The sequence below is a fragment of the Pleurodeles waltl genome, chromosome 1_2, assembly GCF_031143425.1.
Source record: "Pleurodeles waltl isolate 20211129_DDA chromosome 1_2, aPleWal1.hap1.20221129, whole genome shotgun sequence".
NCBI lineage: Eukaryota > Metazoa > Chordata > Amphibia > Caudata > Salamandridae > Pleurodeles > Pleurodeles waltl.
Genome location: NC_090437.1, coordinates 798244499 through 798258854, shown reverse-complemented (window position 1 = coordinate 798258854; position 14356 = coordinate 798244499). Strand labels below are relative to the sequence as shown.

General features: G+C 48.3%; 1 protein-coding gene across 5 annotated transcripts in view; it reads left to right on the top strand.

Moving 5' to 3' along the window:
* NEK1 (NIMA related kinase 1) overlaps positions 1 to 12917 on the top strand; it is an 800483-nt gene extending 787566 nt beyond the window's left edge. For 4 of the 5 annotated variants that reach the window (XM_069244156.1, XM_069244192.1, XM_069244183.1 and 1 more), the window contains one exon: positions 12182 to 12917. In XM_069244156.1, coding sequence (XP_069100257.1) covers positions 12182 to 12195 — 14 coding nt within the window. In that variant the 3' untranslated portion in view covers positions 12196 to 12917. The remainder of the gene's footprint in view (positions 1 to 12181) is intronic. The other variant, XM_069244165.1, reaches the window with a different exon arrangement.
* Positions 12918 to 14356: the final 1439 nt, after the last annotated feature.

Sequence of the window (14356 nt, the reverse complement as noted above, 5' to 3'; positions counted from 1 at the left end):
CGTGACAGACACTTTGTGCATCTGGTTGTGCATGAATTTTTGATTTATTTGGGTTCACAGACCCACCTCCGGGGAGATATTTGTAGGAAAGTGCCATCTTCTAGCATAGTTCCCCCCACTTTTTACCTGATGTCAGTGTGTTCAAACTGTAGTTCACTGGGACACCTGCTCTTGGCCTCTGGAACCACTGCTAGTCTGCTTTGGTACCAAAACACGTCTGCTTCTAGTGGGAAGGCTCCCACTGTAATATTGTTTCTCAGTGTCCTACAATAATTCTGTAACATCCAAGGCTGTGCATCCTCCAGGATCACAAAGACTCTGTTTACACCTGGAAACATGAAGGAATATCCCTTGGAGTGAAGGAGTTTTTCCCCTGCATCCGCAGGCACCTCAAGACAGCGTCAACCGGCTGGTGGGGTCTGCTGTCCCACGGACATCAAAAGGCTCTGCTTCGCAGGTGGTGAGTCTGTGGCTTCCTCTGGGTCCTGCTTGTCTTCTGAACAATTTGGGAGACTGGGGGCCCCTGCTCCAGCCACTGGACTGGAAACCCTGTGCACTGCGACTGTTGTACTTTCCAAGGCTTGTTGACTCTTCCTCCCGGAGATCTTCAGGCATCAAGAAGCCCCGGCCTCCAACTCTTGCGACGTGTGGGGTTCTGATTTGTTGTGCTGCTGAGGCCTCATTGTGACTCCCTGTGTCCATTATCTGTAGGTCACCCGTGGTGGCTCCAACGACATCTGCTGGCCTTTCTGCATGTGGAGGGCCATCCTAGACTTCCCCTCGAGGGTTGAGCCTCCTAGACCTTGTGGGTCCCCAACACTCTGCAAATATCTCTTCACCTCCTGCTTGCATTTGCCAGTATTTGTTGGTGACCGGGCTGGTCACTGACCCTCCTGCAATCCGGTGACCATCAAGGGACAGCTCGTAGGTGACTCCTGGGATCTCTGCAGCTCCTGTACCCTTTAGCTGGACTTCTTCCTCCATCGACTTGCAGGAACTTCACCTCTAGAAGAGTGGGCATTGCCATCTGCACTACCTGGGCACCTCCAAGAGTGCTGGACTCTGCCCCCTTCTTTTTCAGGTTGTCCACATCTGGAATATATCCCTGGGTTCCACCGGACTGGTCCACGGGTCGTGACAGCAGCTGGACAATCCGAGGCTTCCACTGACTTCAGAGAAAGCGTCTTCTTCCCTCTGCATCTGGGTCCCCTGGTGTAGGTACTCCTGTCTTCAAGGTATCTTCAGGTGGGGGCACTATCCAACCTTCCTCTTCCTGGTTTCCTCAGGGTCCATTGGGAGGGGTCCTGAATCACATGAACTCCAACATTGGACGACTGGGTGGGTAACTACCTTGCACTTCGTCAATGGGGACACTTACCGGTACACACCTCTGGTGTTTTCATCTACCCCTAAGCTAACTACCACACTTACGTTGACTGGGTTCACTATCTTACAATCCACTTATTTAGTATATGTGTTGCCCATTCCACTACCCCATAGGGCTCTGTACATTTTGTGCTATTTCTCTTGGTTATTTTGTGTATATATTGTGTGTAGATATCTCCAAAGGGAGATATATCCATGCTAGTCTAGTAGTAGTGCTGTAATAAAGAATCCTTTACTTTTGCAACACTTGTGTGGTTCTTTCTTGTGAGTGAGTTACTGTCTGACTACTGTGGTATTGGAAGTGCTTTACATTCCCCCTGGATTAGCTTCAGCTGCTCTCCTCAGCAACCCTAGAGAGCTCTTGCTATCTTGACACCTATTCACTATCACTAAGGGTTGCCTGGACTCATTATAGGTGTACACCATAAACTGAGCCAGCCTCCTACAGTATTGCTTGGGTATATATTCAAAGGTAATTTATCTGCAGCCAGAAGTCTTTATCAGATGAGCCAGTTACTTCCGTTCAGTGACACCTTATCTGGTAGAAACTCTGTCTAGCCGCAGATTCCTTACTGACCTTCCTGTCCTTCCTGTTTTGTGACCCAGTTCAAATGTAAAGGACACCCTTTTCAGGACCATAGATTTTTCCATACCAGTAGTCAGTTCTCAACTTGGTTCTGTGCTTGTAGCGTGAAAAGTCACAAAAGTAACTGACGTAAGCACCCGAGGTGGTGCCTATATAAGTACCAAGCACATCACTTCTTATAGGTACCACACATTACTTCTGGTGCAGACGACAATGCGGAGCGGAAAGGTGTCACTTGCCAGCACGCAGAGGTACTGCTAAAAAAAATCTTCCAGATATAGTCTGACACCTGGGATATTCAAAGGTAAGGAATCCGCAGCCAAATAGTCTCTACCAGATAAGGCTTTACCGAAAGTAAGTAGCTTTTTCAATACTGTATGTCTGATAGAGACTTCTAGTTGCATATTCCTTACATGTGAGTTTCCCCCAGGCGTCAGATTGGATCTGGAGAATTTTATGAGCAGTATTTCTGTGCGCCGTTAGGTGGCGTCAATCGGCTCTGCGTCCGTGCCAGATATGACGTTGCGAGTCCTATATACGCACCACCCCGGTGCGTTATCAGTTCTTTCTGTGCCAGCTAGCGCCGATATGAAGAGAGCTACCCCTGAGTCACTTTTTGACTGGCCTTTTTTTTTTTTTCTTTTTTTTTTTTTTTACTTTTTGTTGAAACCTTTTCGAGTTTTTTACTCCTGGTGCATTGAGGATGTCATTGAGGTTGACCGGGTTTAAGCCCTGCAGTTCCTGTCATTGGACGATGACCGTGACGGATCCACACATTGTATGTCTTTGGTGCCTGAGTGCAACCATGGCCCTAAGTAATGCTCTGAGTGTCAGGCCATGTATCCAAGGGCTTTGAGGGAGTGGCCCCTGAAGCTAAAGGCTGCCCGACGCTTGACTCCGCAAGTCAAGATTCTGGTCGAGAGGAAGGTCCCGGGAGAGGTCCTGGAGTCTTAAGTTGTCATCGTCCTACTCCAAGTACTCAGGCGATTGGGTAAGTCAAGACACAAGAAGAAAAGCAAGTAGTCAAAGCATTTTTGGACTTCTCCTTGTCGGGTCAGCCAAAGAGATGAAGGAGCGTCCTCATTCTGAGGGACCTGTGCCTGGGCTGACTCTGAATCTCCCTGAGTTTCCGGGAGCCGGAGTGACGGCATCCCATTCTCATTGCCGAGACAGATGAACGTCATACAATGCCGAATCCGACACCAGCAGTAGACTTGCCTCCTAAGTTTGATCCTGAACCCCTTTCTTATGGTGTACGTTACGGTGAGAAATGGAAGGGGTCGCTGGACCCTTTAGAATAGCAGCTCAGACCCCATGACATACAGACTTGGGTGAAGCCAACAGACTGGATTATTTTCCAGATACTGGCATGCTTTCTCCTTCTTCCATGGCTAAAGACTTCCTATCCAATGGTGGTGAGAAGAGCAGCCTTTGATGAAGTCAGGACTAACCTCCTGACAGATGTGCTTCAGCCCGGGGTTTCCTCCTCAGAACCCATGCTCCCCTTTATTGAAGCCCTTTCTGACGCCCTGCTGGGTACCTGGTCCAGACCTAGAACAGGGACTCCTGTGAACAGGACAATTGCCTTCTGCCATCTCTCGCTCCGAGGGACCCAAGCTTTTTGACGCAAAACTCCACCCCTGAGAGCTTGGTCATCTGAGCCTTTACATCCCCCAGGGCGCATTCCCAATCCAAAAGGTTGGATCCACTTGGGAAGAAGATTTTTTCTTCCTCCAGCCTAGGATTGCAGTCTGTGAGCACAAGTGCCACCACAGGTCCCAGAGTAGGCCTGGGCTGTACTGTATCAGGCAGTTGCCGATGGGAGGGACACAGAAAAGTTCACCATCCATTGTGGACTAGACACGACCAGCTCTCTAGGCAGAGATGCTTCATCATTAGTGGCCCTGAGGCACCACACCTGGTTGAGGACATCTGGCTCCTCAGGGGATGTCCAGGCTGTTTTGATGGATATTCTGTTTGATGGCACCAGTCTCTTCGGAGACCAGGCAGACTCAGCGCTCAAGCACTTCAAGGATTCTTGTGCTACGGCCAAGTCCTTGGGCCTTAGGGCAGCCCATTGCCCCTCACTCCAGGCTGCCCTTCGCCCCGTTTCCAACCGTGTCAATTCCCAGCTAGCCACTGTGTTGTCCAGCTTCCTAGCCTCTACTTAGCTGAGGGCTTATGATCCACTGACCACGTGGATGAGGGAGTCAGCGGTCTGGCCAGTCTTCCCCCACCCCTTCTGCAGCAGCCTCTAAGCCTTCCTAGTTTGACTCCCCCAACAAAGGCCAGTCGGAGGCAGGATTCGCCATCACCTGGCCCACTGGCAATCCATCACGTCAGACAGGTGGGTTTTGCAGATAGTCCACAGGGGAGGGAGTCTGGCGTATCCACTGCCCAGCCTCTGCAGCTCCCTCCAAGCCTTCCTAGACTGACGATTTCCCACCAGGGACCAGCCAGAGGCAGGATTCGCCATCACATGCTCTGTTGGCAGTTCATCAAGTCAGACGTGTGGGTTTTGCAGATAGTCAGAAAGGGCTACTCCCTCCCCTTCAAGACTACTCCTCTAGCCATGCCACCATCATACGATTGGATGATGAAGGATCACTTGTCCTTTCTTTGCGAGGAAAATAAGTCTCTCTTGGCCGAAGGAGCCATAGAGAGGATTCCATTGTTGCAAGCCGGCTGTGGTTGCTATTCCCGCTGCTTTCTGGTACCCAAAAAGAACAAGGACCTCCGCCCTATCCCAGACCTTAGATCCTTCAATCTCTTCCTCAAGTAGGAGAAGTTCAAAATGCTCACTCTGGTTCGGGTGTTATCTGCCCTTGACCCAGGAGAATGGGTGGTAGCCTTGAACTTGCAGAACGCTTATTTTTATATTCCCATCCTGCCTGCCCACCGGCGTTAATTTCTCTTCACCAGTTCCACTCGGGTGTTCACCAAGGTGATGGCAGTGGTCGCAGCTCATCTGCGTAGATCAGGGGTTTGTCTTCCCCTATCTCAATGACTGGCTGTTGAATGCAGGCTCACCCCAGGCTGCTGTCTCCCACCTGTAGAGTACTGCCAACCTTTTTCTTTCGCTGGAGATCACTATAAATGTGCATAAGTCAAACCTGACTCCCTCCCAGATGCTCCCTTTTATCATAGCTGTTCTGGACACTGCAGTTTTGGGCTTATCGTCTGGAGCTGTGAGTCTAGGATATTCAGGCTATGATACTGATGTTTCAGCCTCTATCCTGGATTTTGGTGAGAATGGACTCTTGCCTCCTGTTGGTGACACATACCAAATGGCATATGCAGGCTTTACAGTGGAACTTAAGCTCCAGTGGGGGCAGCATCAGGGGAATCTCTCTGACAAGGTCCAGATTTCGGCGGGAACTGTGCAAGATCTGCTGTGGTGGTTAAGGAACTGCGATTTGGTCAGATGCAGATCTCTCTCACTTCTTCAACCAGTCCTGGAATAGGGCAGCCATCTGGGAGAGGTGGAGATCAGAGGCATCTGGTCTCCGGCGGAGTCCAGGCTCCACATCAACCAGTTGGAGCTTCAAGTAATCCTGTTAGCATTGAAGACATTTCTTCCGTCTGTCAAGGGGAAGATGGTGCAGGTGGGGTCGTGGACCCTTTGTCAGGAGGCTCTGCGCCTCTGGATGTGGCTGGAACAGCAGGGCATATCCTGGTGGTTCAACATCAGGCAGGCTCTCTGAACACCAGAGCAGACAAACCCAGCTGAGAATGTCTACCGGATCACAAATGGCGTCTCCATCCGGAGGTGGCAGAAGGTCTCTTTCAGTAGTGGGGAGAGCCTTGGCTAGATCTGTTCACCTCCACAGAGAACCCATAATGTCAGCAGTTTTGTTCGTTGGAGTTTCCCAGGCAGCAATTGCTCAGAGATGCTTTTCATCTCAAATGAAACTCAGGTCTCCTCTACACCTTTCCTCCCATATCACTTCTGCCCAGAGTTTTCAAGAAGATCAAGAATGACCTGGCCCAGGTAATCATGGTGGCTGCAGACTGGGGACGAAGAGTCTGATAGCCTGAGCTTTTGAGCACGGCCATCAATCCTCCAATCCGACTCCCCCTTCACAAGTATTTTATGTCACATCAACAGGGCAGGGTTCTGCACCCGAACATGTCCACCCTCCGCCTCCTTACATGGAAATTGAGCGCCAGAAGTTGCCAGCTTTTGACCTTCCACCATAAGTCTGTAACCTTATCTTGGCAGCCAGACGTCCCTCCACCAAAACTGTATACACCTGCCATTGGAAGAAATTTGTAGCACAGTGCACAGACATGTCTGTTGTACCCCCTCCCCCCCATTTCTGCCCCTCCCTCTAAGTTTCTGTTGTTTATACCTTCTCTGAACCAACAGGGCTCTGCTATGGGCACTCTCAAAGGTTTTACATAGTTTCTGCTTCTTTGAGGCTGCCTGATCAACCTTCCGTATAGGTTCCTTAAAGGTCTTACACATTTCTTTCCTCCATCCCCATTCATTATGCTCAAATGGGATCTGAATCAGGTGAAGAAGTTACTTACCTTCGGTAACATCTTATCTGGTAGACTAGCTAGCTCCACATTCCTTACTGATCCACCCATCCTCCCCACTCTATGAACTGATTTCTAAGGGCAGACATTCCTCTTTTCAAAGCCTTTGTTTTGACTCACCAGTATTCAGTGTTATTCATGGCTCTGCTCTTCTAGCATGTGAAAAAAAACTGACGTCAGCATACCGAACCTGCGACGTCATATCTGGCACAGACTAAGCCGACAACGGACACGGGGCCAATCAACGCCACCTAAAAACACACAGTAGGACTGCTCAGAAAATTCTTCTGATCCAGTCAGACACCTGGGGGAAATTCACAGGTAAGGAATCTGCCACTAGAACATGTCTCTACCAGATAAGGCGTTACTGAAGGTAAGTAACTTGTTTATGACAAAAGTAGTATTTATACACAAACCCAAAGTGAAATACAGCATACACAAACAGTACACACAGCCCCTTGAGGTCAGGGCTCTAATGTTTAATAGGCAGGCCCCTGAGTCCCACTTATTTTCCACTAGCAGGAGAGATTATCCCCCATTTACTATAGGCAACATTTTAGTGAGGCCTCTTTAGCAGTCCAAGTCTCAAGAGTCCCACTCTGACTCTGTCAGAAAAGTCGAACGTGTTTCAGCAGCAACTCATTATTTGGCAGATAAGTTCCCCAGGGGCCTTCCAGCCCTTCACTCAATTTTACCCACACCAGTAGAGAGTGTCCAACCATAATCTCTGAGGCACGGCAGCGGCTGCCTCAGGTAAGTATCACACGGCTATGCAGGGTCGCAGCTGGGTTCTTCTGCTCTCCTCCGATGCAATAGTAAGTTTCCTTTGGTCTTCCCCACATATGGGATGGGATTCATTGGCTGCTTGTTCTGGTCCTCACTTGGGGCTCAGGCCTGCAAGGACCACCACAGTGGCCTTTCCTCACAACAGTAGCACCTTGCAGGCTATGATTCCTGTCTTGTCCAGTCGCCTCCTCTTGCATACAGGGTCACTGGACCTGCTTCTCACTCGGGCGACCACCCGATTGGCACACCAGCAAGTTCCTCTTCACGGTGGCCCCCTCTGGCACACAGACTCGGCAACTTACACATCACACATGGGCGGCAAAATGATTGCACAGCTGTGCTACTGACCGTGGCTACTTCACGGTGGCCTCATCTAGCATATGGAGTCACCAACTTGAACCTGCACAGGAGCAGTGACTGACTGGTGCAGCAGCTGTCCCCTTATACCATGCAAAAAATATCCACTCACGAGATCCCCCACTGGACCTCGCTCCCTCCAGTGCTCTCCTCTTTTTTTTTACAGGTCTTACTGGTCTTGACAAGCAGGCAGACTTCAAGAGCAGGTGGTCTTGGATGTCCCTAGGTGATGTCCCCTCACCCAACTGTGGGACTAGGAGGACCTGAAGGCCTTAATCCCCAGTCCTAGTCACAGGTAGAAGTCTTGCAGAACTTCTGCTCACACAGCCCATTGGCTACTTGACAGTTGACAAGTTTTGGGGCCTAAAGCTCCCCTTTTTCAATTTCCAGACAGGGATCCAGATGTTGTTGCTGCTGGGGCACTCAGGGCAACAGTACATGTCCGTCACCATGTGAGGGACTTTTCCGTCCCCAACTTTCCCATTTCGAGTGGATGTTAAGTTATCTGTCCCCTTCCTGCTCGAAAGAGGCAGAATGCAAAATTGATCGAAAACCAGAAGTGAAGTAAGATGTACTACACATTTTGAAAAATAAGAGAAGACCATGTCAAATTGTATACTATTTGAGCAACCTGAAAACACAATAGCCTTTTTGGCCTCCTATTTAGGGTCATTGCACAGAAAAATGCAGTTTGTCCGTATTTTGCATTGTTTTCACAGTCTTGCAGAGCATCAGGCATTAGAATATTTAACAAGCTTCCAATCAGAACTGCTTATAAAATGTATGCATTTTACAAATGTATTTGAAGATAGTGCTAGAAAATGCACCATTTATTCTGAGTTTTCAGGTCTATGTGTAAATAAAGAAGCCTATTGACAAGGAGCCCAATATTTCAGCCGCATTACCAATAAAAGGTTACCACCATTTTTATCACACTTGCTCATTTTATTTCAGGATGGAAACTGGCCTGAATACGCCTTCAACTCAGCCAATATATTTGATTTGTCATGCCTTACACTGAACCTTCGTCCACCAACCCCCCAAAAAAATGCTTTTCTAGTTTAAGCTTTCATTTTTTCAAAATAATGTAGGAAGCTGGCTCTGTTTATACTACATCAAAATTAGATATAGTGTGCACAGAGTCCAGGGGTTCCCCAGAGGCTTAACAGAGGCTGACATAGATAATACTAATGCTCACTTTTGTGGTAGTGTGGTCAAGCAGTTAGGCTTATCCGAGGGTAGTGCAAAGCATTTGTTGTACACACACAGGCAATAAATGAATCACACACTCAATGACTTAACTCTAGGCCAATTGTTTTATATAGCAAAAATATGTTTTATTACTTTATTTCTAGAACCACAAAATTCAGTTTGTAGGTAAGTACATTTGCAAGTGAGCATCTAACATATGTATCAATACCACGTTATTTCAATTTGGCAAGTTAAATGGCTCTGGAGAAAATAGCAAATATCTGTTTTAAAAGTTGACACTGCAATTTTCAGAAACAATTCTAGGGGGGGAAGAAACGTTAGCACAGTTTCAAGGTAAGTACAAGACTTAAAGTTCCAGTCTCCAGAGATTAGGATGTCCACAGGTTGGGGTTCAAGTTAACCCCAAACACCCACCACCAGCAAGACGGAGCCGGCCGGGTGCAGAGATCAAATTTGAGGTAGATTTAATATGGCGGCTAGGGGCACTCAGAATCAGGCCTGCCTGCCTTCCGTGTCTTCGGAAGGCAGACCTGACGGGCTGGGGGGTATAGAGGAGCACCGGTTGGGGGGGAAGGGACACAGGTCAGCATCAACCACAACCACACACCCTCAGCGGTGCAGGGGCGGCCGGGTGCAGGGTGCAAACAGAGTGTGGGGCTCCCAGTGCTTTCCTATAGGGAGATTCTGGGGGTCACAAAGGTGCTGCAGGTGAAGTCCAGCGGGTCGGTTCTGGGAAATCAAAGGCTAGACAAGGAGGAGGGCCACCTGCTGGATGTTGCTGCACCAAAGGTTGGATTCCCAAAGGCCATGGGGCTGCAGTGGCAGGTGTACCTTTAGGGGTCGTGAATCTTCGTCCGGTTCTGTTGCAGTCAGGGGGCTCCTTCGGATTTAGGCTGCAGGCGTCATCGTGTTGGACAGGAGGGGTCAACCTAAGGTGGACACTAGGTCAGAATCGCCTGGGGACCAGCTCTAGTTGGTTGGGCCACCTGAACATGGGCCGTGGGTGTCGGGTGCAGAGTGGATAGAACTCGTAGATCCGGGACGGTTCTGGAGTCCTTTGTTGGTGTTTATTTCTAGACAGGGCCGCTGTCCACAGGAGTTCTTGGTCCTCTGGGGTGCAGGCAGTCCTGTTGAGCCTTTTAAGATGTTGCTGGTCCTACAAGATACGTTGCCTTTTGGTTACAGGGCTTCAGAAGCTGGAGATAGGCCTGTAGGGCTGGGGCCAAGTCAGTTGGTGTCTTCAGTCTTCTCTACTGGTGGTTGGCTTAGCAGTCCTTCTTTTTTTCTTCTTTCGTCTTCTTGAGGTCGCCAGGAATCTGATGAGCTAGGTTCAGGGAAGCTCTTCAATCCTGGATTTACAGGCATTACAGGGGTCAGAGGGCAGTAGTCAATGGCTACTGTCCCTGAGGGTAACTACACCCTTCCGGTGTCCACTCCCTTTTAGGGAGGGGGACATATACCTAACCCTATTGGTCCCTGTCCACCAAAACAAGATGGAGGATTTTGCAAGAAGGGGCGGGTCACTTCAGCTCTGGACACCTTAGGGGTGGTCGCATGCTGGAGTGGTAACTACTCCTTGTTTTACCTAATTTTCCCACCGGACCTGCTGCCAAAAGTGGGGCCTGGTCCAGGGTGCAGGCATCTCCACTAGCTGGACTGCCCTGGGGCACTGTAACAGGAGGCCTGAGCCTTTTAAGCCCACCGCCAGGTGTTACAGTTCCTGCAGTGGGTTGGTGTGAAGCACTTCCCCCCAGTGCAGACTTTGTTTCTGGCCAAAGAGAGCACAAAGGCACTCAGCCCATGTGGTCAGAAACTTGTCTGGAAGTGGCAGGCTAGCAAAGACCGATGAGTTGTGCGCTAGACGTTTTGCTAAAATACAGGGGGCATGTCTAAGATGCCCTCTGGGTGCATTTTTAAATAAATCCAACACTGGCATCAGTGTGGGTTTATTCTGCTGGGAAGTTTGATACCAAACTTCCAAGACTAAAGTGAAGCCATTATGGAGCTGTGGAGTTTGTAATGACAACCTCCCAGCCCATATACTTTATATGGCCACACTGTACTTACAAATTCTAAGAATGGATTTAGTCACTGTAGGGAGATGTTGCTCATGCAACTATGCCCTCACCTGTGGTATAGTGCACCCTGTCTTAGGGCTGTAAGGCCTGCTAGAGGGGTAACTTACCCATGCCACTGGCAGTGGTTTGTGGGCATGGCACCCTGAGAGCGGTGTCCTGTCGACTGTCTTTTTCTCCTCACCAGCACACACAAGCTGCAATGGCAGTGTGCATGTGCTTCGTGAGGGGTCCCCCAGGGTAGCATAATACATGCTGCAGCTCTTGGGGACCTTCCCTGGCCACAGGGCCCACAGTACCATGGGCACCTTTTACAAGGGACTTAACAGTGTTTGCCTTGGGTCTGCAATTGTGGGAACAATGGTACAGTTTTTGGAAAAGAATACCAGTGCTGGGGTCTAGTTAGCAGGGTTAGCAGGATCCCAGCACAATGTCAGTCAAGTCAGCATCAATATGAGGCAAAAAGTGGGGGGGGGGAGGGTAACCATGCCAAAAGGGGCCCTTTCCGACAAATGTGTTTCGTGATTATGGGGGTTATGACTTTCTCATAATTCAGTTTTTTCACTCTTTCTTGGTGGGAGACTTTCCGACCCAGCCTAGAACAGTCAGACTCGCTTGCTCACTGTGCATTTCTATTCCACAGTTTTCGCCCCACCCGTCACCTCGAAAGTTAACGAGCTGCTACTAAATCTAAACCCGAACTGAAAGTGCTTGCATTAATAAATCATTTACACATGTTCTGCTATACAGATTATGCACGTGTAATTGTTCTGAATTGTTCATTTTGGGTACCACAAAAAAGCTCTAAGTGCTAACATATGTCCGAGGCCTAATGTGCTGGACTGTAGACATTGTTCTCAGAAACTGAGGAGCGAAATCATACAGCCTCATTAGTGTTCAGCATATGACTTTGAGCTCACAGTTGCTTACAGACGATTGGGATAGATCGGCGTATGAACTGCATTAAACATTGTGCAGCTTCATGGCATCGCATATATTTAGGAATCAGATAGACAAATGTTTAAGAGCAGTAAATCACACGATTTCTATTAACAAAAATACCTAAGCCATCTGCTCCAAGCTTTTCAAATGGACCAATATGTTTCCAGCGTCATGCTCCAGTATGCTTCACTAATTCACTTGTGGTGCCTCGGGGAGAAATCAATGTTTTTGGGCAGTTACATTTGTGGTCGGTGATTTACTGCCCTAATCCAATGTGTGTGCCCTTTCCCTGCAGACAATGATGAATAAACCTGCCTTGTTACAATCCTGCACTGTATGCTGGAGAGGTGCCAGAAGAAGGAAGAAACCAGAAGCCCCAGAACTCCCTATCAGGGTGGAGCGGATCCTTGCATTCTGTTAAAAGCATGCTGGCTGCATGAAACAAAAATATGCAATATATTAATTTCTGAGCTTTTGGTAGCTATTTTCAAATATGTTCCCGTTGGTGTACATTTAAATATGTATAATGATAATCTTTTTTTCAAAAAGCACTCAACATTGTCCACTTTGAAACGAGAACTTTTGATACTAAAGAAACATATGCGTTGCCTGGTGAAGTGGCTGTACCACTTTCACATCTGCAGTTGTACTTCCGGTGCCTGAACCGAGGACACGTGTGTATGGAAGCATTCCCATCCGCATTAATGCACACACTGAAGAGGGATTTCCGTTTACTTTAAAGATATAAAGACAGTATTCCTTCTCGCCATTTGGTTAGTTTTTGCAGGCTTAAATGTATTGTTTTTTAGAGGGTTGTAAGGGGTGCTCGAACAGGATGTTAGTGTATTTGTTCACCATGATAAGGATTACAGATTTGTCTACGTAGCCTGCAGAGATTACGTAAAGTTACATGCCATGCGTATTTAACAAAGTGCACCTAGTGTTGAAAATCTGAGATAAAAGGTTAAAATAAAAATTTAATATAAAAGATAATGTTGTCAACATTATGTAATAAAACATAATTTTTTGTATGTTTCCTTGTGTGTGTTGTTTGTAAAAGAGTTCGTGATGACATCAAATGTTGGATGAACATTTGACGTTATGTTTTGGGCGTCATTAAGAAAGAAATGCCGGCACCCCGTTCAGGTCTCACCTAAGGACCGCTTTTAGCTTTTGTCTAAGATCTACTGTGTACAATACCAATTCTTGGAGTGCGTGATGTAGATCAACCAATTACTTATCATATATGCCTTTCTTGTTGGTCTCATTTATTTGCTTCTCATTCATTGAGTTCCCGTCCTCTGATGTTTGTACCTACCCTGGAGATGAGCTTTCTCACCACCCTTTCGAGTGGATGACTTGTGACCTACCACTGTTGACATCCGAGGACTACATTTTTTTTATTCCAGAACTCCCTGGCAGTACGTGTGTTTCCTTACTGTCTCTCAGGTGTGCTGACTCTCACCCCCCTTCATATCCCTGCTCCAACCGTGCCCTTTGTGTTGCTCCTCTACCCAGCACCACCATTTCTTCTCCACCCCTTTTACCCCCATTGCTTCTAGCACTCAGTGGTGTTATTGTGCTCACATCCGTGTACCCACAAGCTACTCCACTGCTCTTCACCCCTCCCTAATGTGATTTTGTGTTTTGTAAAATTCTTTTTTTCTTTTTTTTGGAGAGCTAACAGCTGCAGACTGCTACTGGATCACTCCTTTGTTGCTTCTGCTACAGGGGCTCACCTTTTCTTTTGGGTATTTTTTTTATTTATTTACCTCTGTAGATTGATGTTCATCATCTTGTACCAGCAAATCTGATAGAGACTTGTATCTGCAGATTCCTTACTTTAGAATTCCCCTGTGTGAGCTTGGAATCTGGAACTTTTGCTGAGCAATACCTGTGTGCGCGCCTTCAGGTGGCATCATTCGGATCCGCGTGGCGTCGTTGGAGCAGTTTCTGATGTCACGGTCACCTACAAAGACATCACCCAGGTGCACGTACGGCAGTTCTTTTCCTTCTGTGCCGGTTAGCGCAGATCCGGAATCGAGCTACGCTCTGTCTTGTTGGACAGGCCTTTTTCGACCTTTTTGTCAAAGATTTTTTGCTAAGTCTGTGTAGGATGTCATCTAGGAAGACGGGGTTCAAGCTGTGCAGTGCCTTCCACCGCGCCATGTCGGTGACGGACACCAATAAGGTATGTTTCTGGTGTCTGGACCGAGACCACGACTCAGTCATGTTCCGACTGCCAGGCCATAGCTCCAAAAGCTTTGAGGGAGCGGTCCCTGAAGCTCATGGTGGCCCGGCAGTCGACGTCGGTCAGGGCGACTCCTCGGAAGCCACAGTCCTGGTTGAGGAGGAGGTAGCGGGACTGCTCCAGGAGCCCCAAATCCTCTTCATTTAACTCGAGATCCACCGGGCACTCGGGGAAGAGACACAAGAAGAAGAGGTCCAAGCGGACTTAGACTTCACATCG